This window comes from Grampus griseus, assembly GCF_964374135.1.
Source record: "Grampus griseus genome assembly, chromosome: 13".
Taxonomy (NCBI): Eukaryota; Metazoa; Chordata; class Mammalia; order Artiodactyla; family Delphinidae; genus Grampus; species Grampus griseus.
Genome location: NC_139007.1, coordinates 14855508 through 14881556, shown reverse-complemented (window position 1 = coordinate 14881556; position 26049 = coordinate 14855508). Strand labels below are relative to the sequence as shown.

At 37.9% G+C, this 26049-nt stretch overlaps 1 protein-coding gene across 5 annotated transcripts in view; it reads right to left on the bottom strand.

Moving 5' to 3' along the window:
• The window catches only part of BCKDHB (branched chain keto acid dehydrogenase E1 subunit beta), a gene marked incomplete at its 5' end in the record, with an annotated part of 288838 nt that overhangs the window by 57025 nt on the left and 205764 nt on the right, over nt 1-26049 (bottom strand). For all 5 annotated transcript variants that reach the window (XR_014297651.1, XM_082669419.1, XM_082669422.1 and 2 more), the window contains one exon: nt 594-740. Coding sequence is in view for 4 of the 5 variants with exons in the window: in XM_082669419.1 (XP_082525545.1) it covers nt 600-740 (141 nt within the window). The remainder of the gene's footprint in view (nt 1-593; nt 741-26049) is intronic.

Genomic DNA, 26049 nt, shown 5'->3' with positions numbered 1-26049 from the left:
TAAAACGTTCACCTGCCAAGAAAGGTTCTGGGAATGGTAGCGGTGCTGGATTTTTTTTTTTTTTAAGTAACAATTTCCCTTATACATAATAAATAGGTTTCCCGTTCAACAAACGTATCTTTCAAGATAACGTGAAGGTAAATTTCATAATGCGCTGGATCATCATATAGTTTAAATCACTGGAGTCCAATTTAACGGTGCCTGAAGAGCCATCTTTAAATAACAGAAATTAACCCTATTCAAGAACGGTTTAAATTGCAGATAAAAATATATAGAAACGAGGATAAAGTTGGAACAACAGGGTAAGGTATATTTGCGATCATGGCAGACGGCATCTTCATCTAGCGATTATTCAATGTTAACATGTGCATGTATTTGTTTTATAGAAATCAGATAATGCATATGCTTGATATAGTTCTATTAAATGTAAACATACTACTATAAATTCACATTTTTTTTCCTGAAATCCACACTTTGTTCTGGAAGTTGCCATTTATGAAAAGACAACACACTGATGACGGTTGTTCCTTGATCAACAGGACGTTAATGTGAGGAACACGCACTAGCTTTCTCAAAACGCAGGGCAGACTTACCTGTGGTCAATAGTTGATCATTTTTCGAAGGGCGTCATAGCACTTCCATTTGTCTGGGATGTAGAACTGCTCAAAAATGTGAGGGAACGGCGTGTCGTACCCACATACCCTCGATATAGGAGCCTCCAGGTTCAGGAAACATTCTTCCTGCAGAGAAGAATCCAGATGGTTAGCTTCAAAAATATTTTATTCACAGAAATGAAACATTTCACTTTCAAATACAATGGCATCCAGGGGCATTATAATTTTTTCACATTATAATAATATTATAATGTGAAACAAGCAGGTAACAAATAGCATGTTTGGCCTGATCCGAGTTTTACTTAAGATATGTTTTCATATATGTATATGCATTTTATGCCTACATACATATCTGTTGCTTAAGACAAAGTGGAATTATACCAAACAGGCTGTGTACAAATGACAAAATCATGACAAATGTTCACAGTAAACTCTGCAGCTTGAAATTAGTGACAGTATATGGTTTCTCTTGTTTCTTGAATTTTTCAAATTTTATATAGGACAAACATGTATTACTTTCACAATAAATATTTATAATTACTCTATGTAACCAGACTGAACTACCAGTTACTTGCCTATGTTCAGGTCTCTCTCACAGCCAGGTTTTGCAGACACTGACAGTCCCCTGGCTACTCACACCCCAAGCCCACTACCGCTCTTTGCCCAACTGATGTGTGAACATCTCTCACCTATCACCTTGGGAGTCACCTCCACCAGGAAGCCTTCCTTGACAGCACCTCCTCAACTCTGCACCACTGATGAGGGAGAGGCTTCTGCCCTGAACTCCCACAGCACTGAACTCAGCACAATCCATTGCTTTTGCCCAATTATCTATCTTCCCTGAGAGACTATGAACTCCAGGAGGCTAGAGATCTGGTTCAAAAAAATGTAAGATCCCTAAGAATATATACATATGTATAACTGAATCACTTTGCTGTAACCTAAAACTAACACCACATAGTAAATCAACTGTGCTTCAATAAAAAATTAATTAATTAATTTAAAAAAAGTAAGATCCTGACCACAGGAGACCCTGTAGAAAGTTATCTTCAGGAAAAAAAAAGAAATGTTATTCAAGTGACAAATTCAAATTTGAAAATAAAATTTTTAGAGAGTTAAAAGAAATCTCAAAAGAGATATGTGATTAAACTATTCTTAGGAAAATGATATTACCATTCACAGCTATTACCTGAAATCACATCTTTGAGTTTTCACATCCACTTTCTCCATTGCTTTGTGTCACAAATGCTCTGGAAAGGTCCACATTTTCTTACATATTTTACTAACTGTAGTTTTGCATTTCATTTGAGCAGAAATTTTTAAAGGAATGCTGATGCTCAGTCCCTATCTTCTGTATATATTTCTCCCAGTGACAAGTGTATCAGGGCAGAAAGGGCCTGGGAATAGAAGAGTCAGCCCCAAAGGGAAGCAGCTGGCCATTTGCACACTCTTCCTGCCCCCCAAATAACTACTGCGACGTACAGTATCAAACACCAAGTAGTGCTGGTTTTCCCAGCAACAGGAAATCTTCATCAATAACTTGAGAACCTTGCAGACATAAGGTTTAAAGAGTCACCTAAGAAATTCCACTACTAATAAGCTCAAAAGAGATGACAGATTGGGTAGACTGTTTCTTGATTGAAACAAGTTATTTTGAAGGGATTTAAATTGTCAATTTAGGATTAACTCAGTTTATTACTTTAGTTGACACGAGCTGTTTTTCCGCCTCCCCTGAATACTGCATTCTTCATACACAAACTCTCCACGGGCACTGCAAAATACAGAAAAGCCAGGGGAAAATATTTCCCTTAAATACCTTTGATTTTACACCTGGTATAAAATATTATTCTTTCAAACTAGTTCCCTGGAAAGCTGGCCTATGACAAAATGATGTTTCAGTGTTTGTGAAAATCACTCCTTTTAGCAGAATGACCAACATCACCAAACTAAAATTTATTTTTAAACAGCAATGCTTCTAATTTCTCAAGAATGTGAGAATCACTCTACAGGAATGCATCTACATGTTTGCGGGAGCATAGAAAAAGGTCTGTGAGGTCACACTTGAACTGTCAACAGAGGCCACCCTTGGAGGCTGGGAGTGACAAGGAAGTGACAAACGACTCTACTTGTACCTTATATGTATTGTTGGAGCTTTTGTGACACAGTATTACTTTTGTAATTAATTGGCACTGATATAAAAGTAAAGAGTAAAAAGAAGAATCATCTTATGTGGATAAAAGTTCCTATTTTGTGTTAACACAAATTTGTGATTTTATATGTAGCATTTTCTTAATTTGGAAACAATTACTGTAAGGTATATGGAATTAAATTATTATAAATTACTTTATATAAATATATAAAAAGTAATTCTAAAAATCATGGAAGATAATTCAAGAATATATGATTCAGTTTTATAAGGATATACCCTAACCTATGGAAACAGTATGAAATTTTAACACTTTGCTATCTAAAGTATATTAAAGAGACAAGTTATTCTTTCCACGGACTTGTGTTAAAACTTCTTTTAAAGCAACTGGAAATAAGATGTTTGGGTCAAGCAGCTGTACAGAGTTACTTCCCACTGAACTGGTTCACATATGAATGATTTATGTGTGACTACATGTTTCTTTGGGCAACCATTAAAACTGGCATCCTTGTTCAAGCTCAGTTTTTTTCATATAGAAGCTGTACATACACACACACACAGAAAAAGGAATATTTGAAACTCATTGGCAGATTTATAGATCAATGTACCAGATTAATGCTGCACAAAGTATCTCTCTTCGTTATATACCACATTTTGACACCATAACTATAGCAACCATATGCCCTGAATTTTCAAAACAATCCAGATTCATCATATTCTTCTTTTCCATTGGTCACATAAGTACACTTATATTTTTTTAACTGGGGTGATTTTTGATTCAGAAATATTAATCTGCATAAAATTCGGAATAAACAGTTACCTAACCCACAGGGTTGTCATGAGGACTGCAGGTAGTCTCCAGCACAGGGGCTAAGATGAGAAGTACCAGTTTCTGGTCTCTCTTCCTGGGGAGCTTGTATGTGGACAGGCTCAATCCACACGGAACAATGACAGATGGGACGGTGAGGTTACAAAGCAAATCACAGTGGAACATGTAATCAGGGGCAACAGAAGAGAACCCAGCCAGGTGCCAGGAGAAACTTCCTTCCAGCTATTCATGGTCCAAAGTTTCACCTTGGATCCAATGAGAAGAACTGAAAGTAAACCTTAAATCAATCAGGTAGTAACACCTACATATACCGTGCTTGTGGTATAAATAATCAGATGCTTTGAGAAAAACATATTCCTTCCAAAAGACCCTTGCACGAAACTCTAATATAGGGTATTTGAATTTACTTCTGAATATACCTTTTTGTAAGTATGAGAATTTTCTTTCCAAAATATGTTAATAATAATAATAGTAACCCGTACTTATGATGCAGCAGGTGTGGTGCTAAATGAATTGTATTTTATCTCATCTAAACATTTTAACAAATCTATGAGGTAGGTATTATATTCCAGTTCACAGATGAAGAAACCAAGGTGAAGGAACTTGCCCAAGGTTGACAAGCTACGTACAGAGCCAAGTTAAGACTCAAACCTGACTACATTCATTCTGCAAATGTTGAAGCACAACTACTGAGAATAGCAATAACAAGAAAAAATAAAAATAAAATGGAAGGCAAGCTGGGATTAAGGTTTTTACAACAGAGCCTCAAAAGGGTTAAATTCGGTCTAAGAAGCCTTTCCCATGTATATAAGGAAGGTAGACGTTAAGACGTGGAAAAGCTGAAAGCACACACTTAAGCATGAAGGTAACACATAGAGCAATAAACAGATGGTCCTGGGTATCAGGAAACTCCTAGGCTATCCTAAATAATTTAAAGAAGCATAACTCAAATTGTTTATGTATGAGCCATCTGTGTTTCTATGCATGTTATAACCAGAAAAGGAAGCAAACAATGTGAAATAACAATTTCAAATCAAAAAATCATAGACCCGGGCAAAAGAAAAATTCTCTATTTGCCGATTTTCTGAAACAAAACAAAATAAAATTTTAAGTATCTTGGAGAAATTGCGGACGACAGAGATCCTGTAAATTTTCTAGCAGATGAAAATAAAAATAAATAAAAATTAATAAAATAGGATCCATGATTAAGACAAAATATTACTGATAGGCTTTAAAAGTTAAGTGTACTTAATATCAACTGAAGTTAATAACACTGTATTGCAAATTTGCAAGCTGCTAAGAGAGTAGATTGTAACAGTCTTCATCACACAAAAAACCAAGTATTGCATTTATCCGTATGTTTTGGTGAATGTAATACAGGTTATATGTTATTACATGTGTATGTAAATGTATATAAGTTAGGGCTTTCATGGGATCGCTCAAGACGTCTCAAAACTTAGCCTCATTTCCCCACGAAAGTTTTAAGGACGTCAGCCGTAAATTCTCCTGTCACCGTGTCACAGGATTCACATCACTGAAATCAGCCTCCAGCATTCCGCAGTGTGGCTATGGTCACTCTCAACAAATCTTTTTCTTGTTTTTATGGCAAGGCTGTATAATATAATTGATACAGCATGGAATTTGGAATTCTATCTGAAAGGAATCTTTGTTCTACTAGGATTTAACCTCTCCAAGGCTCTGTTTACTCAACAGCAAAAGAGGAGTATTACAAATTCTGTCCTTGTGCCTTTTCTCACCTTCTGAGATGGCCCACGCTCTGTCTGTGGAGTGTGTTTCTCTCTAAATAAATCCACTTCTAACCTATCTGTCCTTGTGATATTCTATTGTTCTGTGACTCTGTTGTTACCTTGCCTTTTTGCATCTCTAGCTTGGGCAGCAGCCTATGAGAAGTACCTGCTTTCATGCCTGACATACCATAGTGCTCAATAATTGCAAGGGTTTTTTTCTTCCAGTTTTACTGAGATGTAATTGACATACAGCACTGTATAAGTTTAAGGTGTACAGCATAAGGATTTGACTCACACACATCATGAAATGATTATCACCATAAGTTTAGTGAACATCTATCATCTCATAGAGATACAAAATTAAAAAAATAGAAAAATAATTTTTCCTTGTGAGGAGAACTTTCATACATAACAAAGAGCAGTGTTAATTATATTTATCATGTTGTACAGCGAATCCCTAGTACTATTTATTTTATAACTGGAAGTTTGTATATTTTGACCACCTTCATCCAATTCCCCTCCCCCCAACCCCTGTCTCTGGTAACCACAAATCTGATCTCATTTTCTGTGAGTTTGTTTGTTTGTTTGTTTTTGAAGTATAATTGACCTAATAATTGCTAGGTCTTTGTATTCCTCTTAAGATTTTTCAAGTTCTAATAAACACAAGGTATCTGAAATGATAGCCCAAAACATCACTGAAGACAAGATCCTGGTATACAGAACAGTCAACACTGAGAAGTAATATCCATTGTAACACAGTGCCTGACAGCTACCATTTATTGGACACTTACTGAGCCTTAAAAAATGCAAGAAAATACCAAAACAAGTTTACGTGCTGTATGAGCAAGGAGGGTGGAGACCACTGAAGCTACTGAAGGAGCCAGGCTGCATCCAGTGAAAGGCAGGATCTGATGCTGCCCCCTGGTGAGAAGCAGGGAGCCTACACACTTACTGCCAGTTCCTGGGCCTAGAATGACAGGTTAGTAAGTGTGGCCAGATCAGGAAGTCAGAAGCTCCAGAAATGGTTAAAAAATCCACCCCACCCTCCCATTCCCCCGGAAAGAACTTAATTTCCAAGCATTGCTACTATAGAAAAGTAGCCTGTCCGTCAGTTACAGGAAGATTCCAAGTAAAAGAGCCCAACAGATAACTGAATATAATCGAGGCACACACACTTCAAAAAAGTCAAGAATAAAGCCCATAAAATATCATTTGATTTATTTTTAAAGCAGTCGTTTGTTTTTTAATTCAAGGCAATTTCAGACTCAGATTTCTTTGTAAGAACAATTTTGGAATAATTTTTTTTCAGTCCTTCTAATGACAGAAAGTTGGATACAGCCCATTGCATAAGACTACATAGCACCTCGAGTTGGAAAATTGTGAAGTCTAAAGTGAGATAAGAAAATTTAGGTCTTTCATATATGTTCTTACTTTCTTATAGTTGATACAGGATGATGAATCCCTTTCACTTTCCTGAAAAACTATTCAACTAATTTTCCTAAACATTTAATGGAAAGTCAGAAATGCAGGTCACTGCAATGAGAAACACATCAAAGTCAAAATACATTGTCTATCAGATTATCCGATAAATCCAGATTTCATGTTCCTTCTTGGAATAATGAGAAACATCAATCCACAACTTAATTTCAAAGTAGTAACTCAGAAAACTGTTTTTTAAATTACTTGGCAAACAAAAAGGTCCGGGTTATATCACATAATAATTATTACGCCACCATAATGCATTTAAACTAGGAGAATACATTTTGTTTCTAAGAGGGCGCTGGGAGTGAGGGTGAATTAAACTATAAATGTAACAAGCACTGAACAAGACACATAGATCATAGAGTTATCATTTCTTCTCTAGGAAAAACATTAAGAAATAGCTTTAAGTGATTTGTGAAGTTTTAAACCTAAACTCCAATTCCATTTAGTCCTTGTTAGTTATTATTTAACAATAAACAACAGGTTTTGCTTCTGAATGCAATTCCTTGTCTAGGGATCTTAATGTGCAGAGCAAGAGTTAACCCAAAATATTATGAGAAAAACTAAATTAATATACCAAAATGATGCATGTTTGATAGCTTTAAAGTCCATGAACTTCGAGACTTACATTTTGATTTTAAGTTGATTAGCCCTAGTTATTTACGCAAGGTTAGACATCACCCAGTTTCCAAATATTATCAGAGAAAATTTGTATTAAATCTACCATGAACACTTGCCCACAGCCAGAACATGTTTCAGCAGATGAAGAAAAAATGGTGCTGGTGTCTTGAATGACAAATGAGTCACAGAAACCTGTGAAGGCACTGTGCCAGCAACTCCAAATTAATTTCATTGCTGAATTAAATAAATACAACTTTACTAATGTAAAATAAAATGTTGCATTTAAGCTAATGGTTTAAACAGAATGTATCGTGGTTTTAAAACAGAGCTTAAAATATACATTTTACGTCTGTAGCAATTTTGTATATAGCACAGACCTATGAAATTTATTCTTCAGACAGCGGAGTCCCTAATCTACCTCCAAACTAACAGGATGCTTCCCCCATCATTACAGCTATGTTTTTTATTTTTCTAACACCATGCACATGAGATGCAAACACTTGTTGATATGAGGTCTCTCACTTTTAAGACACAGTTGAAACAACATAACTAAATAAGACAGTATATGAATAATATAATTTCATCCAGATTTGTAGAGCACCTAAAACATTATAGTCAATCCCAATTATTTCAGCAAAGCTTTCATTTATAATCATAATCTTGACTAAATTAAAAGCTAAGATCTCTATTACTTAACTTCACTAGAATATCTTCAATGGCTGCTGACTTAAAAATAAAAAGTCCAATTCTTCCTCTTTAATGCAAATTACTGGCAATTTGGTACAATTTTTGTTTTCCAAGATTTCTTTCAGCTAGTTAAAGTATGGAATTGAATTCTCAGTTAGGATAGTCATTTAAATTCAAACTCCATTTTTAAAATGGAAGCCTCTTTTCTGAAGTTAGACAGAAATATTATTTCTGATCTAAATGGCTTTCCCTGGATACAGTCTAGCTACCTAACACAAAGTTGGAGAATGATATTAAAATATACATAGAAATGATTCATGGTTCAAATTCAACAGCTGTGTCAGAATATACAAAATCTTAATATAAAATTATCTATGAATCTCTATACATTAATTCTACAGTACTGTAGAAACTGAGGTAGAACAAATTTTAAAATCAAAATTTAACATTAAAGTCAATAATTTATTATATAAATAAATTTCACTATTTTAAAATCAGAAATAAGTGAAAGCAAGTGACAACTTCTTTCTATAATTTATAATCTTATCGGAAATCACTTTTTAAAAAAGTACACAGTGCTCATTTTGGCCCAGGGACTGTACTAGATATTTTACGAATATTAGCTCATTTTAATTTTTCATAAACACTAAATTAGCAATCACAAAGTTAAAACTAGCACCCCATCCAAACCACTTTGGTTTGGTTCTGTTTTCAAACTTTCCCCCAGATACAGTCTTGGGCTATGACCTGAAGCAGCCTCATCATTTTCAACTGAAAGCCAAAAAAAAACCATTTCTTTATTAAATCTTCCCATAACACATCCTGTTGATTTGCTGCTATCAGTCTCCAAAGATATTCTGAGGTTTAAAAAGTTAAAAGTCTAAATTCTTTTGAGATACACTATGTGCGAATTTGGACATTTAATATGCACTGTGGCTACAATGCTTTTGTTAAAACACTTTACATTCAATAGAGAGAAAAAAAAAGGCAATGCTCTCAAATTTCCACAGATGCTGAAGCTGGTCAAATTTTATAGTTCAAAATTCTTTCTATAGAAGAAAGCATCCACACGGCAGCAAAGTTTGAAAGTGGAATTTCCCTAGAATGTGAATGCATAATGATAAACATAAGCGAGTGCAGCACTTGGTCGTCTCATGAACAAATCGCTCTCTGTAAGGTAGGATTTTTGCTTTGCTTGGCACTAGGAAATTTAAAATGCTCCTGTAAAGCAACTTTTGATGATCCTACAAAGCATTCGATTTTTCTGCTTGTTCTGCAACAAAATTCTTTGTATAGTATTCTCGCAACACCAAATGGTGCTCAGAAGGCAGAAATCTATTCTAGCTAAAGCGACCTGATGATTCCTTTGTTTCATGGCATAGAAAATATATTCTTTTAGAGTCGGGGGGATTGAACCTGCACTCACAAAACTTCTAGTAGGATTTGTCACTGTCCCAATTTTGCAACCTATTTTTTAAGTTTCAAGACTAATTATAAAACGAAACTACTGGAATAGAGTGATTTCCCCCATTTGGCACCATCTTTCTAAAAAATTTAAGAAGCTGGATAAAAAGAAAATTTAAAAAAAGAGGGCTAAAATATTTACTATTTTACAAATGATACTCTTCTGTTACAGTATAATGGGTTTTTCTTTACTGTTTTCTCTTACTCTTTAATATGTTAAATTTCTAGTTTATGTTTAAAAGAATGCTAAAACAACTTTCTAAATGTAAAAAAAAAATCAAGGAAAAGGGAAAAATCAACTTTATTTTATTTACATAATGCCAAAAGAGATGTGTCAATGTTTTTACTGAAATTAAGCATACTTTTTTTTTTAAGTTAATCTTGGGTGTCATAGCAACACAGCCTTTAAGCTTGGTTTTGCTGAATGAATAAATCAGACCAAGTTATTTTTCAGCCGTTTAATTCTGTTCACCAGATCACTGCAATTTTAATAAGAAAAGCACAGAAATAAATGTTTTAGGCTACCATCAATTATTAGGGAGGTTTATTCCCAAACTTGTTAAGTAGATCCCAGTAGTAGTAGCATTCTCAAAGTTTAATAATTGAACAAATTAACAAAGCAAACAAGCTTCTGGCAGGAATCTCTGACTGAGTAAAGAAAAGACCTATAAGAGCTCTCATTATTTATTTGCAGATAACTTTTGCTAATATGATGAGTTTAACCTATTCCTTAAAACAAATCTAGCCATTGTAATTATGGTCTGCATCCAAAAAAATATAATACAGTATCCAAAATATATTTTCTTCTTTACTGTATTTACATATGTATGTTTCTACCTTTACAGTTGGTTAATATTTCTTGCAAAGAAGCTTTTCAGGTTGAATGTCTATACATTCGCATACACACATTTTCATGTTGAAATTTCAAGAATCCAGATATTTGAGAATTAGGGGGATAATGCACATCCCCTTTTCTACTTCCAACTTTGTATAAATTGTAGGCCGATGAGATGAACCCAGTTCTGCACATATTCTCACAAGGTCTGTATTGTATGCTCAGTGTGGACAAATTTCTAATAAGCCTGATTAAACCATAGATACACTAATGAAGGTGTAGTTAGTAACTGAGACCTGGTTCTGGTTACTTTTATAGTTAAGTACAAAAATTTAATATTAGAAATGCCCAGAGATACTGTTCATTAGTACATTTTGATGAACTATATAGTTTCTATAAATAGGTGATGTTCACATATTTTATTTGAATGGACCAGGGCATTTACTTACTATTTTTTAATCTCCTTACTTGGAGCTGAACTATATAAAAATTTAATCAGGTCCCTCAATTAGGCACCAGGCTAAGACACATAGCACCGATCCCCCAAAGAGATCACATGAGATTCCCTATTTGTCATATATCACAGATAACAATGTGCACAAGCACACACGGACACAGAAAAATAATTTTGTCTTTAAGCAACGCATGATGAATATCCTAAGAAACAACTTGGAAGCTACAGGAAAAAAAATGTGTTTGTCCTTATGCCCATAGGTTCAGGAAAAGGAGTATATACATGTAGACAGAGAACAGAAAAGCCAGAGATTCACTAAATAGTAACCAAGAGATGTTCTTTTTTAATAATAAACAAGTATAATTATGTATATCATCTCACTTAATCCTTTCAACTAGCCTAGGTGGTGGCAGCAAGTGAGGCGCCCAGGCTGATGAAGGTTAAATGAGGTGACCGAGGTCACAGAGGTAGATGCAGCCCTGGCGGTATTTGAACCAGCTGGCCTGGTTACCCTTGAGTGTGCTGCAAGACTTTGTAAGTGGGCAAAAGAGTCTTGCTTGGATACAAGGTAAAATTTGTATCCTGGGCTACCATTATACCCGGGAAAGAGAAACTGGTGAAACTGTCTGCTCGTTTATGTCAATTCCAATCAAGATTTTTTTTTTTCAATTTTAATAAAAAGCTTAGCAGTTTAGTGCCTTGGAGGGGGCGGGGAGGAATAGATGGGTCTGTTTAATTAGAGTTACAGGAGGTTAAGCTCGGATGGATATGTTTTGCATCTTTTATGTACTCACTGGGGAGACACTGAGGGGAAGGTGTAGCGGACAAGATTGGAACTTGTTTCTGGTTAATAACCAGCAACTTGCTTGAGTGCAGAGCAGAAGCTGCCACTTTGGGGTTCTGAAGATGATCCTGAATTTTCAGGAAAAACTGTATGTTCAATCTATGGTAGGCTGTAGGTTTAAAGTTTCTTCTTCTAAAAGTTAAAAAAAAAAAATCATTCAAGTGCTTCACCAGGAAATTAAATTTACTTGCTTTCATTTATTTCCCTATCGCTGATAACATCTAGATGAACTTAGGTGGCTAAGTCATTTGATAAAGAATGTGACGGCTTTTTGATAGATTAGAAAAATTGTTTCGATAAACATAGGTTACAGGTTGTATCCTAGCCTTAACTTAAATTGGAATACGAAATGCAATCCTCTCCTCACAGTAAATATTTTATGGTTCTTCTCCACGATTAAGTCACTTTGCAGAATCCAAAGTACAGAAGAAAATTTCTGGAGCATTTAAAGAAATGCCTTTTGGGAAGAAAATTAAGTTCTTTTCCTGCAATGAAAACAACAGACAATACATTGCAATGAAGTTCACCTTAAAGTTAAAATGTAAATTTAAGTGCGGTATGAGGTCTGCCAACTTCAATTAGTGGTTACCGGCACAGCCTGCCCGGCTGGCCCTGGGGTGTCTATTAAATAGCCGTGAGCTCTCACTATAGGTGTAAAGCTCATTGCCCACACACACATGCCATCAAGTGGACTTGGCCGTGTGCAGAGGAGTCCGTCCCTGTGCCTGGAAGCAGAGAGGTCCCGGTGGTCTGAGACAAGCATTTCGGTCATCCCTGGGAAAGTATCACTTTGACAGCTGGATTAAAAAATGATTTATGTAGATAATATATCTGGGTTACGAGGCATTAGAATTTCATCTTTTTCAATTTCCAGTCCCCTCAATAAGCGTGCTTCTATTTGACCTAACCAGTCACCAACCCACAAGGATTTTCCTTAGGTTCCCTCAAATGCTAATGATGTAGCAAATCTAATTACGTGCATATGATTCACTTCGGCAGTAGGTATCTCAGTGACTCCAGAATTGCCAAAAGGAAATCTGAAGCGTCTATTCTCTCTCCAAAACAATCATGCCGCGTGCCAAACTGATAACCATTAAACACAGCCGCAGAGCAAATGTAGTGGGGTTTTGGTCCTGGAAATATAGTGTTCACATGTCAATCTGCCCTGCGAGCAATTCTGGAGGCAGACCCACCGATTGCCGGTTTCTGTTACATGGTGATTAGATGAGACTATTAAGTCACTTGTTTCACTCAGCACAGCTTGAGCAGATTTCTACATGCCATGAGTTTCCTCCACCTAAGAACACTCACTGAATGCCCCAAATATTGATAAAAACTTTCGATCAGCATCTTGTTGAAATGGCTTTCAAGCTCTGTAGCTCACGTGAAAAAAGAATAAAGGTGGCTTTGGGTGTTTGAGAGCCTATTTAGGGAATAATGAACGTGCAATAGATTGAACCTCATTCCTCAAGAAAATCCCATATACTGTGTTCATTATAAATGCTTTTTTCTTAAGGTTTGTAAAATAACATTTATTTCTTAAAAGTTAACATGTGCAAAACAAAAGAACAAAGTCATCCATAGTCACAAGCAGTTTACCGTCTGATGTGTCCTTCTAGGTCTCATTGTGTATGTACACAACTAATAAATGCTTTGCTTTTCATTACAGTCAGTGTGCAACACGAACCTACGGACACATCTGAGCTACAGAAATTCAACTCTTTTTATTTCAGTAATTCGATTTCCGTGAAAGGAAATTCTTTTCAGAGGGGCTCTCCAAACTGGGTGGGTTGCCGGATGCTTAAGGCCATGACCACATTCCCTCCAGAGGCGGTTAGGTTGCTATGGCAACTGCCCTTCCCCTATCAATAAGCAACAGCTCTGAACCCTACTATTCTGAAAAACAAACAAACAAAAAAAACGGTTTCCCTTTCTGTGGTGATAACAACATGAACTAGTTTCAAGACTGAAATGACCACTTTTCGTGCAAAACAAATATCTTTGCTGACTGAATTATTTCCCTAGAATGCAGCTTTGTAAATAAATGCAAAAAATAGTGAAATCAGCCATTGTACTCCAGTTCAGTTTCAAAACACAGTAAAATCTGTGGCATAAGTAATCTAAGGATGTTACAGCTGGAACACGTTATAGTGTGGGGGTCCAGACAGAAGAAGAAAGTCAGGTTTCCGGAGAGCAGATGACATGTCGAAAGCAAAACTGACAGCAAGAATACAACAGAGGCTTCCATGCAGCTCTTGGAAGTTTCTTAAAAGAAGCACATATTTCAATAGTTCTGTTTCTTATCTGTGGTTGTCTCCAGATACGTAATTATTACTGTGTGTGTGAAGTAATTATTACCTACTGTGCAAGGTAATGCATATATTGATTACATTTACTAAGTTACATACATCTCCCTCCTATTTAAGGAGGTAAGAAGTTGTCTTCACTGGCTCAGGCACCAATAGCTAAATCTTTAAGATGTGTCTCATTTTACCTTGGGAAAACCACCACTGAAAAGTAACCTGTACACTGGTTTTCACAGCCCACAGTATTAGAGGTACAATGCCTGACACAGAGTAGGCATCTGTAAATATCTGCTAACGCAACCATTCCAGTTTTTACTTCTATTCTGTTTCACTCTGGGGTGTCAAGGAGCTTAGTCACTGATGAGGCAAAAAAAATCAACAAGACAGGAAGTGGGGTGCAGAGATTTTTACTCCTTGGCGATTAAAACTGAACCCTCTTACTCATGTACCAGACCCCACACTGCTGCCATTGTGATGAGGTCTCTCCCCTGGTTAGAAGCTTTTGCTAGCTCCCCAGAGCTTATACTTTATCACCATTTCCCTCCCAGCCCAGCAGAGACACACACAGGCCCACCTCCATTCCAAAACTTACTATTTTTTTTTTTTTTCCCTTTTGGCTGCGCTGGGCAGCATGCAGGATGTGGGATCTTAGTTCTTGGCCCAGGGATGGAACTCATGCCCCCTGCAGTGGAAGTGCAGAGTCCTAGCCACTGGACAGTAGGGAAGTCCCAAAACTTACTATTTTATAACGCCACCTTCACACAAACCTCTCTCGTCGAAAACGCTCTGATTTTTCTATCTCCTGCTGTCTTCACATAGATCACTTTTTTTAAAATTAATTTTTATTGGGGTATAGTTGCTTTACAATGTAGTGTTAGTTTCTACTGTACATATACCCAGAGAAAACCATAATTCAAAAAGACATGCACCCCAATGTTCATAGCAGCACTATTTACAACAGCCAGGACATGGAAGCAACCTAAATGTCCATCAACAGAGGAATGGATAAAGAAGATACGGTACAGATATACAATGGAATATTACTCAGCCATAAAAAGGAATAAAATTGGGTAAGTTGTAGAGACGTGGATGGACCTAGAGAGTGTCACGCAGGGTGAAGTAAGTCAGAAAGAGAAAAACAAATATCGTATATTAACATACATATGTGGAATCTAGAAAAATGGTATAGATGATCTCATTTGCAAAGATCACTTTTCAAATTCAGCTCAAGTACCCATTTCCAAGAAGCCTTTGGGACCTAGAGATTGTCATAATGAGTGAAGTAAGTCAAACAGAGAAAAATAAATATCACATGATATCGCTTATACGTGGAATCTAAAATAAAGCTACAAATGAACTTATCTACAAAACAGAAATAGAGTTACAGATGTAGAAAATAAACTTATGGTTACTAGGGGCAAGGTGTGGAGGGATAAACTGGGAGATTGGGATTGACACATACACACTACTATATACAAAAAACGTAACTAATAAGGACCTACCGTATGGCACAGGGAACTCAATACTCTGTAATGGTCTATATGGGAAAAGAATCTAAAGAGTGGCTATATGTACGTGTATAACTGATTCACTTTGCTGTATGCCTGAAACTAATACAACATTGTAAATCAACTATATTCCAACAGAAATTTAAAAAATTCATGTATTCCATCATTCATCAATCAAATATTTCAGAGCCCAGCGTGTCCCCACCTCCAGAGAGTTTTATATTCTAGTGGGAGAAACAGGTATGAGGAAGTGTTAGAAAGGGAACAGGCAGAGGTCTGTGATAGACAGTAAGTTTCATGTGCTCAGGGAGGGGCTCCCTAAGGAGGCAGCATCTGAAAACCATGAGGGTCCAGGAGCATCCCTGGCAGGTCATACAACAAGCATGGAGGCAGGAAAGAGCTCGTGTGACCCAGAGACGGAGAGAAGGCCCCTGGGACCACAGCCTGGGGGTGGGGGAGTACACACGCAAAGAGGGACAACAGGGGCTTCCCTGGTGGCACAGTACTTGAGAGTCTGCCTGCCGATGCAGGGGACACGGGTTCGTGCCCCGGTCCGGGAAGATCCCACATGCTGCGGAGTGCCTGGGCCCGTGAGCCATGGCCGCTGAGCCTGCACGTCCGGAGCCTGTGCTCCGCAACGCGAGAGGCCACAACAGTGAGAGGCTCGCGTACCGCAAAAAAAAAAAAAAAGAGGGACAACAGAGGAACGAGGAGGGAAGGGGACACCAGATGGCCAACAGACCAGCCCTGACAGGAAGACAGTGACAGATGGTTCTGATATTTTACATATATGTAGCCTTCAGAGAACACACAAGAGTAGCCATGTAGAGTTATAAGATTCTCCAGGTAAATGCAGGGCTCATTTACAGGAAATAAGAAATAGCATTAGAGACGAATGCTAGAGTTGCTGATAATCTGAGTGAGACACAAAACACTACAGAGATGAGGGCAGTGATTCAAAGTACACAAAAAGGAACAGATCGCTTTTTGTGTGTCATTTGGAGGAAATTGCCATTTCGTTTGGTAGGAAAACTTTTTAAGGATCCACACAGAACTGCCCACTTCTGAGGAAGTTAGGAAAATAAAAATAGGAGGTTTTAGAATTGAAAATATTTTACTGGAGTTTGTGGCTAAACGGAACGCTGTCTTGGCTAGGATTCAAACGTCTTTTCTAGTCACACACTTATTACCATATCCAGTGTCTTAATGACAATATCAATTTCCCATTTATTCACACTACTGATTTCCTCTCCCTAACTCGTATCTCTATCTCTCTCTCAGTGGCTTTTTATGATTATGTACTGTAAAGAGAAAGGCTCCAAACTGAGTAACCTAGCAACGTGTACAGAGATCATACTTTGGACACAGTATCTACTGTTCCTTTGGCGAGAGAAGTAGGAATCCACTGCAGATAGAAACAGATTTTCATACACTTTATCTGGGGGCAGTAGAGAGAAACCTTTCCCCCTCATTCATGTCCCCCCTGGATTTTCTGTCACCAAAGCTGATTCCAATATAGCAAATTCTGAGCTAGCCCCATAATAATTTTGCTAACTAGCAGCTTGTGGTGATTGTGAGATAATCTAAAAATGAAGGCAAAATATAACTAGAAAGTTTTCTGGGTATCCAATTAGCCAATGTTTAGAAGGGTATATTTGTTTTTCCTTAGCATTTATTTTAATTGGTTGTTTAAAAATTCTATTATTTGGAATCTCTTAGAAAGTTCCAGTAAATTCTAATTAGCTATCTTTTTGTGTTGTGAAGAAAATGTTTTCCAATGACAAAACATCATGACTTCTTTGGGCTTTAGACTAATACTGTTCTAAAGAGTAGAAGACTTGGGTCCTTGTCCTGAATCTGGTACCAACGAGGTAAGTGGCAAGCCAGTGTGGCTCTAGCTTTTCTCCTCCATCATTCACACTGCGGGTAGACATTGATCAGCAAGATGATAAAGGAAATCAAACTCCAGTTGCTGAAAGAACAAATGCCTTTCTTGAATCTTTTTAATAGAAATCATCCTAGCATGCGATGTCTGGCACACGGCAGGTACGCACTAATTAGAGGTTCACCTGAAAAATTCCAGGTTTCACTTATCTTCACATCTCTCCAGCTGGAGAAAGGCAAGGGTTTCAGAGCTGCTAGCCCTTCGATACTGATAACAGAGGCAGCAGATTTCGAGCAAAAATGACTTCTCCCTAAATTCTTGACAAAGCTTAGACTCAGTTGATTGTCTCCGATGACAATTTTGACACTTAAATGGCAAAAAGCGACAATAAAATACAGATGGCCACACAGCCAAAACAAAACAAAGAAGACAAAAGAAACCCCTAGGACCTTATGAAGTTACAAAATGTTTTTGTTTGAGGTATTATTCTGAATAAATACTGAAAGGAGCTAGCTTCACAGTAACAAGATCAAAAAGCACATGAGTGCTGGCCATACTGGTGAAAATAATCTTATCACCATAAACAAAATGGGTGAGGGGCTTCCTTGGCGGCACAGTGGTTGAGAGTCCGCCTGCCGATGCAGGGGACATGGGTTCGTGCCCCGGTCCGGGAGGATCCCACATGCCGCGGAGCGGCTGGGCCCGTGAGCCATGGCCGCTGAGCCTGCGCGTCCGGAGCCTGTGCTCCGCAGCGGGAGAGGCCACAGCAGTGAGAGGCCCACGAACCAAAAAATAAACGAAAAAGAAAAAGAAATGGTCCTATTTGAAAGTGGGCAAGTGACAGGAACAGCAGACATTTCATTAAAAAGGTAGATAGATAAATAAGTACATTAAAAGATGCTCAACATATTAGCTATTGGGGAAATGAAAATTATAACCACAATGATATAACACTACACACCTATTTGAACAGAAAAGTAAAGACAGTGATAACGCCCAACACTAGTGAGGATGAGGAGATCTCGACTACACGGGTAGTGGGGATACAAAATGGTGCAGCCACTCTGGAAGACAGTCTGGCAGTTTCCTATGAAACTAAACTTACCATCTGACCCAGCAGTTGCACCCTTGAGCCTTTATCCCACAGAAGTGAAAACTTATATCCACACGAAAAATGTGTACACAAATATTCACAACAGCTTTTTCACAGTAGCAAAAACTGAAAACAACTCAAGTGTCCTTCAGTGAAGGAATGGTTACAAAACTGTGGTATAGTCAAACCTACCATGAAAAACTAATCAGTAATAAATAGGAATGAACTATTGACATATACAACAACAGGGATGGAGTTCAAGGGCATGATGCTAAACGAAAAAAGTCAGGTCTCAAAACATTCCATTTTTTATAAACCTTCTTGCAGTGACCAAACTACAGAGATGGAGAAAAGGTTGGTGGTTGCCAGTAAACTGGAGATGGGGGAGAGTGTAAATATAAAAGGGTATCATGATGGTGGTGTCTATCCAAGTCTATATGTGGGGTAAAACTGCACAGAACTACATACACACACAGACACGCACACACACACAAATATAGATATTTGTGTGGATAAATGGTGAAAAGTTCTAGTTAACACTATAGTATTTTCTGTATGCCATTCAAAATGTCCCCATAAAAAAGTATCAATAACGTTCATACGTAAAGTAATTCAACATACTGAATCCCTGTGACTTCTATGTACGCAGTGGGCAGTACTGGCTGTCTACCAGCACCCATTCCCATCTTTTCCTCTTCTCCTAGTATCCAGATTCCCTTTACGGTTCCATTCTTCTTCCTCTAGTCTCCCATGAATTTGGAGGGAAGCTGACACTTCCCCCAGCTCAGGGGTGGGCCTCCACTGACTTAGCAAATGGGCATATTCTATTCCTCTGACTTCAGTCACTGGTTCAGGAAGGGTGACCTCTATGGTCTAATTGGGCTGAATCTAGAACTCTTGCTTGGAACTGTTATAAATCTATGGCCACCATGAGGGAAGTCAGCTCTGAGATCAAGCATCTGATACTCAGACCCCTCCCACTTGATTTACAAGGAAAAGGACAAGGTAGTCACATGCGGGAGGCGGGGAGAGAAGGATGGGGAGAAAAAGGAGGGGAATGCAGAAAGTACAGATGTATTAAAATCACCTAGAAGGTTCTGCAGACTACAGGTTCACCTCCAACCCCTAAATGGTTGATTCCCCACCCTAAGGGAGTGGCTGAGCCTCACTGCTATATGTGCAAACACACACATGCTAGTGGGCTGTTCCTGATATGTGGATGCTGTATTTATTGCTGGAGTTCCTTGAAGTACAGGCTCATCCCTCTTTTTCCCTTTCCCACCAAAACATATCAACATGGCAGTCCACATTTCTTGTTTGATTTCCTCCCCACCACTCGTTCCTGCAATGACTCCAATCTACTCGGGTCTTACAGAACCCTATCCTAGAGTAGGACTCACTTGGCTGCACATTAAAATCACTTGAAGAGCTTTATTTTTTAATTTATTTTATTTTTTAAAAATACTTATTTTTTATTTTTGGCTGCGTCGGGTCTTAGTTGCCACATGCGGGCTCTTTGTTGCGTCATCCGGGCTTGTCTCTAGCTGTGGCGTGTGGGTTTTCTCTCTAGTTGTGGCGTGCAGGCTCCAGAGTGTGTGGGCTCTGTAGTTTGCAGCACGCGGGCTCTCTAGTTGAGGCGGGCGGACTCAGTAGTTGCCCTGTGACTTGTGGGGTCTCATTTCCCCGACCAGGGATCAAACCCGCATCCTCTGCACTAGAAGGCAGATTCTTTACCACTGGACCACCAGGGAAGTCCCTGAGAGCTTTAAAAATAGATGTCTCCGTCCCACTCCTGCCTGCAAAGCTCTGATTTAATTATTCTGGGATCAGGATTTTTTAAAACCCTAGGCGATTCCAATGTACAGCCAGGATTGAGAACCAGTACACTGCTAAACGGCTGCTACAAATGACCTCTGAATCATTGAAGTCAAGGCTTGTTTCTCCGCTGTCTCTAACTTAAGCTGAACAAGTGGGGAAAATAGTCACCAACTAGGAGAAATAGTATTTTTCTTAATAACAATTCCATAGAGTTGGAAAAAGAGGATTAGCAAAATCAATGTGCAGGAAAGAACTCTAGGAATGTAGAAGTGAGAATGATGGCTAAAGTGTGAGAATTTAAAGGGAAAACAATACCATTTGAGAAAGTACACTTTAGGGGAATGCTGACAGGGAGAGAGGAGAATTCACTGCAGACAAAATTGTCGACAAATTTCTCTCTACTGCAAAACAGTTTGAAATGGGTCTCTATATTCGAGTGTAAACCCACTTGTTAAACTCTGATTGAGAAAAGCTCCTTAAGGTGTTTTAGTGTCTTAAAATTTGTTTGTGTTGGGAGGTAGTGTGTGTGTTAAAAGAAAATGTGGGATAACAGAATTTATCATTTTTTTGTGCAGAGATAAAAGTGATCACTCTAAAAAAAAAAAGGTCAATTTGTATTATGTGTTCACAAGTGATACGATAACTCAAGAGGCATTACTAGCAGAAAACAAATTAAGAAGCTGTTTTTCTGTAGCTGAAATAATACTAATAGTATTATTACAAATATTATGAGCACATACCAGGAGCTGGTTAAGCATGTGACCTGCATTACCTCATTAATCCTCATGAACCCTATGAGTGGGAAGAAGCTTCATTATCCCCATTTTAGAGAAGAGGAAACTGAGGTTTAGAAAGGCAGGTGAGTGGTCCAAGTTCGCATGTGGCAGAAACAATATTTGAAATCAGCTCTGTCCAGTTCCAGAGCCTGCGTTCTTTTTTTTTAAATTTAATTTAATTTATTTCTTTATACAGCAGGTTCTTATTAGTCATCCATTTTATATACATCAGTGTATCCATGTCAATCCCAATCTCCCAATTCATCCCACCACCACCACCCCCGACCCCCGCTGCTTTCCCCACCTTCGTGTCCATACGTTTTTTTCTCTACTTGTGTGTCTCAATTTCTGCTCTACAAACCGGTTCATCTGTACCATTTTGTAGGTTCCACATATATGCATTAATATGCGATATTTGTTTTTCTCTTTCTGACTTACTTCACTCTGTATGACAGTCTCTAGATGCATCCATGTCAGAGCCTGTGTTCTTAATTGTCATGCTCTTTTTATAAATTCTTATGGATTCACCAAAATTAGTTTAAAAAAATTTTTTTAAACCCACAGATACACTAGGCTATATTTTTAAAAAGTCATTGGCAAATTAACAAAGAACATTTGGGGCAATTATGGGACAGCAAGAACAGAAGGCAAAGGCAAGTTTAACCTAAGATATAAAATCCGGAACCAGTCCCTCTGGGGGGTCTCCATAAATGTTTACTGGTAATGATGGAGAAATTATGATTTTATACTATTCATGATTCATGCTATTTTTGCAATTTTATAGTCCTCCGTTTGTGAATATACTTCCCAATAACTCTGCTTTTCATTTCCACACAACCACAAGTCACTAAGCCAAAGTCTTCTCTAGCTAAAGGTGGCTGGGCAGATCCCAATTCCTAATGGCTCCGTTTCTGTTTAGAACACACACACCATGGACTGCCTTCCATGGACTTGAAAATGGTAGCTTTGTAGTAAATAAAGGAGAAATGATGGCGGTATTTTGCATAAGTACTCACCTCACAGCTGCTAAATAATGTGCATATACCTGCTTTAGATAGTGGTGATCCAAATTGGAGCACCTCTTCTCTTAAATGAATGCTCCTCCAAGGCAGGTACCCTGTTCTATCCATCATTGCTTCTCTACTGCCCACCACACGTGGTCCACTCCATGTAAATATCTGCTGAGCTTATTTAAAGTTTGATGTTTACCAAAATACTACAATACATATATGAGGTGAGAAGACACATTTGATTTCACGATTGTACTTTTCCTACTGGAACTTCCAGGTGTAATTGTTTATATTTTACGAACTGTGATCGGTAGGAGAGAGGAACAGAAAATCAGGAGAGGAATGTGTTATGTTTTGATTACTAGCGAATATTTTACAGCTCTCAGGGACATTAGACATTAGTTTCCTATTTCACATCAGCTGAGATACATTAAAGACGATAATCCGTCAAGGTAAAGAACTATTCTTCATTTCGGTATAATTCCTTCTTTAATATGTAGGCAAGCTGACTTCTCTGAAAGTTTCTCAGGATTCAGTAAATTATGGTCATGTTAATGAAACACATAAACATTTTTAGGTTTGAAAAGAGCATATTAGGAATCTAACATCATTCTCATGACCACATGGATGGCCACTCATTTATTTCCAGGTGTATTAAATTACCATGACCATTCATTCCCCAGGCGTCCTGTTCAGAGCATCTTCCTTGAGGAATGATGTGACCACAGAAGCAGGGTTTTCCAGGAAAGGTTATCCAACAGAACTGGGGAAAGATCCCAAGTTACAAATCAGAAGATTAGAGGGAAACAGTTCTCCACGGCCCTTCCCACCCAGTCATTTAAAGATGGAAAACATGACGGCTTCCCTGGTGGCGCAGTGGTTGAGAGTCCGCCTGCCGATGCAGGGGACACGGGTTTGTGCCCCGGTCCGGGAAGATCCCACATGCCGCGGAGCGGCTAGGGCCGTGAGCCATGGCTGCTGAGCCTGCGCGTCCAGAGCCTGTGCTCCGTAACGGGAGAGGCCACAGCAGTGAGAGGCCCGCGTACCGCAAAAAAAAAAAAAAAAAAAAAAAGATGGAAAACATGAGGCACTCCTCCTCCAGGGCCGACAGTCCACACCCGCAGTGCATGTCGCTAACGGATGCTGGCGCCCATCTTCTCTGAGCCCAGGAGCCTTCTCAGCACACACTCTAGGTAGCTCCTACCAAGAGTGATGGGGATTGCACGTGCGGTGAAAGCTGCCTGACCTAGACTAACTATAGCTGACCCTTGAACAACAGGGGTGTGAACTACGTGGGTCCACTTATAAGCACATCGTTTTAAATAATAAATACGAGGTACTACACATACCCAGATGTGGACCCACAGATACAGTTACGTGTGGAGGGTCAGCGCCCCTAAGCCCCACATCGTTCAAGGGTCAATTGTATACTAATTTTTTATCTGTTAAAAATGTCACCACTTTCGTAATGTAAACTTGCTTTAGGTCAGGATATTTGTGTGTGCGCCTCGGTATTTTTATTAGATTTTTATTCATTATATACTTTTTTGGGGGGCCATATCCCAGATACAGTGCGAAAATATCTCATTTTTGTGAGAGTATGGAAGGTTTAATTGAATCAGTGGCCAAAAAAACTGTCTCTAAGAAGGTATTATGTTTCTATTAACATTTCATGAACCATAAATACGAGAAAGGGTGGCCCAAATCAAGAGATTTCTTCCATACGATTATGGCAGGAAAGTGATGAGTAATTCAAGAGAGATCATGATGATAAATGGTGACATCAATACATTACAATGACATTATTGAATGCTTTCTGCATGCTGTATGCCATTCTGAAAGCTTAACATTATTAACTCATTCAAATATGGCAATGTGGTGAGCTGGGTACCACAAGGGGGAAAACAGAAAAAAAAAATTGCGCAAGTCCACACTCTTGGCAAGCTGTCAGCCAGTATTCTGGTTCCTACTGGTTCCCTTTAAAAACAAGGGGTGAGAGAGAGAAGAAAAATGCCAGTTGTGACTTGTAATTCTCTTCCACATTGACAATTCCACAAGCATAGCTCTTTCCATAAAGACTGAGGGAAAGCAGAAGACTTCTCTTGTCAGGGTGGTCCTGCTATTGACTACCCAAACCCAGCGTCCTCTGAACAACGTTCCCTGAACCCCCCAGGGAGACCTGAGGTATTACCTTTCCTGAGCTCCTGTTATAACACACACACAAACACGTGTTACATATATATACACAAATGTACACACATCCATCCCGTACACAGCACATCTCTCTATTAGACTATTAGCTTCTTGAGGTCAGGGACCACACCGCTTACCCGATTACCCTTACACCCTGCACATTTGAATGATTAAATTTCTCATCTGGTTTTAGGAACCCTGAACTGCTCTTTAAAGAGCAAAGCTGCAGTGAGAAGGAGTAGGGGTTGGTTGAAAATCTGATGTAAAATGAGAAAAAAATAATCAGTTCATATCTGAGTTTCATTGAATACTTTGTCTCATAAGGATACAGAACTAGCATTATTTTATAAACAAATTAAATTATTATGATTCAAGGAAAATCTAAGACAAGTATAGCTTAAGTTCTTAAGATGACTGGACTCAATTAAAAAAGAGCTCACTGAGGTTTGTAAATGTTTTAACATCTGTTTTATGATTTAACTGTCAAACTAAATTATCCTCAACTCAAGACTGTACTACCTAGAGAAGCCTACCAGTTACTTTCACTGTTTCAGAACCTTGAAATTACAGAATATGTAGGAAACCTTAGAAGTCACTCTAGTCCAGCAACTTGCCTGATGGGAGCGACATCCCAGACAGATATTTTCACTTTTTAAAAGGCTCCAATTACACTCTAAAGCAATTATACTCCAATAAAGATGTAAAAACTTAAAAAACAAAAACCATTAGTAGACTGTTGAGTCCAGATTGTAAGGAGCTTGGAAGCTGCCACTCCATTATAACAATAACTAAAAAGCTGAATAATTTTAATTATTGAGACATAATTGACATATAGTATTACATTAGTTTCAGGTGTACAACACAATGATTCAATATTTCTACGTATTGTGAATTATCACCACATTAAATCTAGTTAACATCCATTCCCACACATAGTTATAATTTTTTTCTCTTGTAATGTGTGGAGCTATGTCTTTATGTTACCACATTTTTTCTTTTACACCTTTAATCTTTCAATAACTATTTAATCAATCACCTTCGTTAAATTATCATCATTAAAATAACAAAAACAAAAACAAAAGGCTCCAATTGATAGAGGATTTTTCCATATAGACTCTTCTACAGACCAGCTGACAGTCAAACTTATGGTACAGATAGAAAGGAAAGAGAATGAAGTGGTCATTTCTTTTGGGCCTACGACATGTCAGATGTTGTGGTGGGTACTTTACACATTTTTAAAGAATTTACTCTTCACATCATCCCAATGAAACACTATGAGCTACATCTTATAAATGAAAAAACGACAAGCTAAAATACAGGATAATACTACTTCCTCTCTAACTTCCTCTCTAACTAAAAATGACTAAAAGTCAATGCTATACAACAAGTAAATATTTCAAAGCAAATAACTTCATAAAATTAATGAGGCTACAGAAGGTACACGACAAAAAATAACAGGTAAAATGCATTCTTGCTTTTCAGATTCAATGATCCGTATTTTTAAGAGTAGACCAGAAAATAACCAAGGTTTATTATAAGGGAATATTTTAACAAGTAATAAAATAATATTATGACAAATAATAGCAGGTACACAACAGATTATATTATTTACTTTGAGGAAAACTATAAAAGTCATGTGAGTGTGCATATGTGCATGTATAATATATATATGAATGGCAAGCTAAATTAGTAAATAACAAAATCTACCTATTTTTCTCATTTCATCTGAAGAGTAC